Raw genomic sequence first — 3153 nt, 5'->3', positions numbered from 1 at the left:
GAGTTGCGAACATGAGAAATCAATGTGGAGTATTGTAATAAGATTTGGAGAGTCAGCTGGAGTTCTAGCTACTAGAAAAAGAGATGGAAGTTGTTGTGGGAGAGTCAGATACCTAGTAAATTTTAGGTTTTTCTGTAGAGAGTATATGTATGTGGGCTTTACCCATTGGATCTAAACTGCTACACAAAAACTTCACTAGTGGATGTTGTAAATTTGCATTGGAAGATGGCAAACATGCTTTTTGGGATTGCCCAACCATCAGAAGTGCATGGGGTAAGATTGGAAAGTGGGTTGAGCAATGCTTAGGAATTCATGGCCATTGGGGTGATTGGATCCTTGGGAAATGGGCTTTCAATGATGAAGCTGCAAAAATACTGTTTAATATTATCAGAGCATCTACTTGTGGGAAATTTGGAGCACTAGGAATGCTATTATTTTTCAGAATGCATCTCTTGTTGGTATTGATGTGATAGATGTAATGCATAAGTGTCTGTATATGTGGTGGTCTGTAATTAATGTGAATAAGCTGAGAAAAGAGGGGATGGATCAATTGATGCAGAAACTGCAAATGAGCATCACTTGATTCAAGCATCTACTTGGGGAATCTTCAAGCATACTAGGGTAACCTAATCCATGGCTCATATTTTCTAGGTAAGTTTTGTTGAGGGTTGGAAGACCAAGCTGCCCAAATTTGGACCCAAAACCAAAAGATGGTACCTTAAAGAGAAACAAGTGGATTAATACTTTTGTAGCTTTCATAGAAAATCCTATGGAGACCAGACCTATGGTAAAATTTTGGTTTAAAAAGGGGGACATACTGGAAAAATAAACCCCGAGGGGGTGTACCACTAAGGCTATGATGGAGGCTTGCATCATGCTAGGTTATCAAGTCTCTTGGGAGCAATCTAGTTTTCTCTTGGAGGATGAGAGATGGACTCTGTTTTGTAATTTATTCAATGAAGTGAAATGTGAGAAGTAGTGGGTCAGACTGATGTAGCTTCGGATGTAATTGGCACAGTCGTATACTCATCTTTCAGTTAATATATATATATACTTAGTATTATTGATAATAAAAAAACTTCCTAAAGCTAATTGGATTCAATTGAACTCAATTAGACCTCAATCGACCTTATCTAGACCTTATTGAACCCAATTGGCTCTTCATTTTAACCCGGTTTAACGTGATTGAACCCAACTAGACTATATCCAATTGAGACAAAATATATTTGTTCTCGGTTGAGCTCAGTTAAACTCAATTACACTTCAACTAAATCTCATTGAATCCAATTGGTCATTTAGAGCTTAATTGGACGTAATTGTATTTGATTTATACCACTTAAATTAAATTGGACCAACTTGAATCCACGCAAAACTCAATCAAGTGTAATTGGTCCTCCGAACTGACTTGAATCCACACAAAACTCAATCACATGTAATTGGTCCTTCAATAAATTGTACGATAAGATTTGAAAGAGGTTTGGTTGGATTTGATTAGGTCGAATTTATTAATGGGGCAGCGATGATCAAAGCACTCGTCCTCTTCAAACTTAATTCAAAGCAAGAGCATAACTGAAGTAAAATAGCTACAAAGGACTGCTCCTACATCAGGATTCAGCACATGACAACTCTAGAATTTAGAGGGCACATTCGAGTCTGGCGAGCTCTACAAACCATGAGTGGTACAACCAGCACGCTGCAGTTACCCTTTGATTAGTTTGTGATTGGTTTGATTTACAAACTAATCATGATCAGTGCTCGACAGGCTCAACTGTCGTCTTGAACAGCAACACCGAAACCTTTTCCAAGGAGAAATAGACAAATCCTCCTAATGAATGGGTTACATAAGACCCAAAACTTGTACCCACAATGCAATGCCAGGCAGGTCCATATACTTTGTCAAACTCCTGCCACATCCAAAAATCAATGGCGAATTTCTGAGTTCAGGCAGGAGATATCCAACTCAGCCACAAACAGCAAAGAGCAGAAAACCAGAGGAGGCAAGCCACTAACCCTCTTCAATGCACACGCAATGCGCTTGCATCGGAGCTTGTCTGTGCTATCCAAGCACTCCCTTGCACATTGATAAGCGCGCTCTTGCATGGATGTGGCCATATCTGCCGCCTTAATCCTGACTTTGAGAGCTGCTGCGATGGCAGTTATGCTCACCCCTATTCCTGCACGAGGCTTTAAATCAATGTATGCACTAACCTGGGGTTGAAGCTTTGTTCCCAGGCGGCAAGCCTTAGCTGCCGAAGCCAAGCTTGTTAGATGCAAAGATTTGGTACCCTTTATCACCGCCTTCCAACCAGGTGATGAAGTTCCCTGTAATTCCCTGACGTTTGAGTGCCTCTCTCCGACTATGTCCTTGAGCTCCGGGATAGTTTTATGCTCTGGTGAGTCTTGTCTTTCATGTTGCTGTGCAGGCCAACCAGCAACTTGCTCTGTTAAGACAATCCCCTTGGGACAGGACGGTTGCTGCCCTTGCATGTGGACATGATGATGTTGCTCCATCAACGCCATAGCCATTTTCTGCTTCTCCCTCTGCAGTGCCCTTAACTTCTGCTCCTGCCTAAGCTTGGCTTCATACTTCTCTATCCTTGCAACAAAGTGGCTCCGCCTTGCGGCATGCATTAAGATGGCAGCTCTTGACTGCCCGGACTCCATGGAGGTCATTCGAACCATCGGCAGGGGTGACAAGCCCTGCTGTAACTACAGGGAAACACAGGAACTACAACACTTCTCAAGGAAGAAGGGTAAATGTGGAGAAGAGGAATCAATAAACATCAAAAGCTTGGGAAAGTGCCACGGCACTTGCAGAGGCACTACAGCATAGCCTAGGTCGTCACAGAGCATAAAACTAGTGAGAGCACATGCAACTAGAGCTGAGGGGAGAATAGACGGAGACCCCCCTATACAGTAGGTTATTAAGGCAGCAGGAGCAGCTATGGGGAGAGTAAACACAGGTTACACAGCCACTCTTTTGTCGCCCACAAAGCATATAATTGAATTCCCGTTAGAGCATACAATTGAATCCCTGATACAGACCTGAGGGTAGAGTGCAGAGATGAGCTAAACCATAGACCGCATCTGCACAAAGCATGCAACCGTTGAGAACCCGTGTGTAGGGTGGAGCTTAGAGAAGATTAGGCAGAC

General features: G+C 42.7%; 1 protein-coding gene across 1 annotated transcript in view; it reads right to left on the bottom strand.

Annotated features, from left to right (window-relative positions):
- Window positions 1-1436: 1436 nt before the first annotated feature.
- Window positions 1437-3153, bottom strand: part of LOC147604955 (uncharacterized) — a 2307-nt gene continuing 590 nt past the window's right edge. Inside the window, exons 1-2 of the mRNA XM_086794325.1 lie at window positions 2011-3153; window positions 1437-1904 (exon numbers count right to left, since the gene is read on the bottom strand). The exon at window positions 2011-3153 is cut by the window's right edge and continues 590 nt beyond it. Of these exons, the coding sequence (XP_086650451.1) occupies window positions 1749-1904; window positions 2011-2682 (828 nt within the window). The 5' untranslated portion in view covers window positions 2683-3153 and the 3' untranslated portion in view covers window positions 1437-1748. The remainder of the gene's footprint in view (window positions 1905-2010) is intronic.

The sequence above is a fragment of the Cibotium barometz genome, chromosome 60 (assembly GCF_041138505.1).
Source record: "Cibotium barometz isolate CiBa-2024 chromosome 60, ASM4113850v1, whole genome shotgun sequence".
NCBI lineage: Eukaryota > Viridiplantae > Streptophyta > Polypodiopsida > Cyatheales > Cibotiaceae > Cibotium > Cibotium barometz.
Note: the sequence above shows the minus strand (reverse complement) of the source record. Positions and strands in the feature narration are given on the sequence as shown.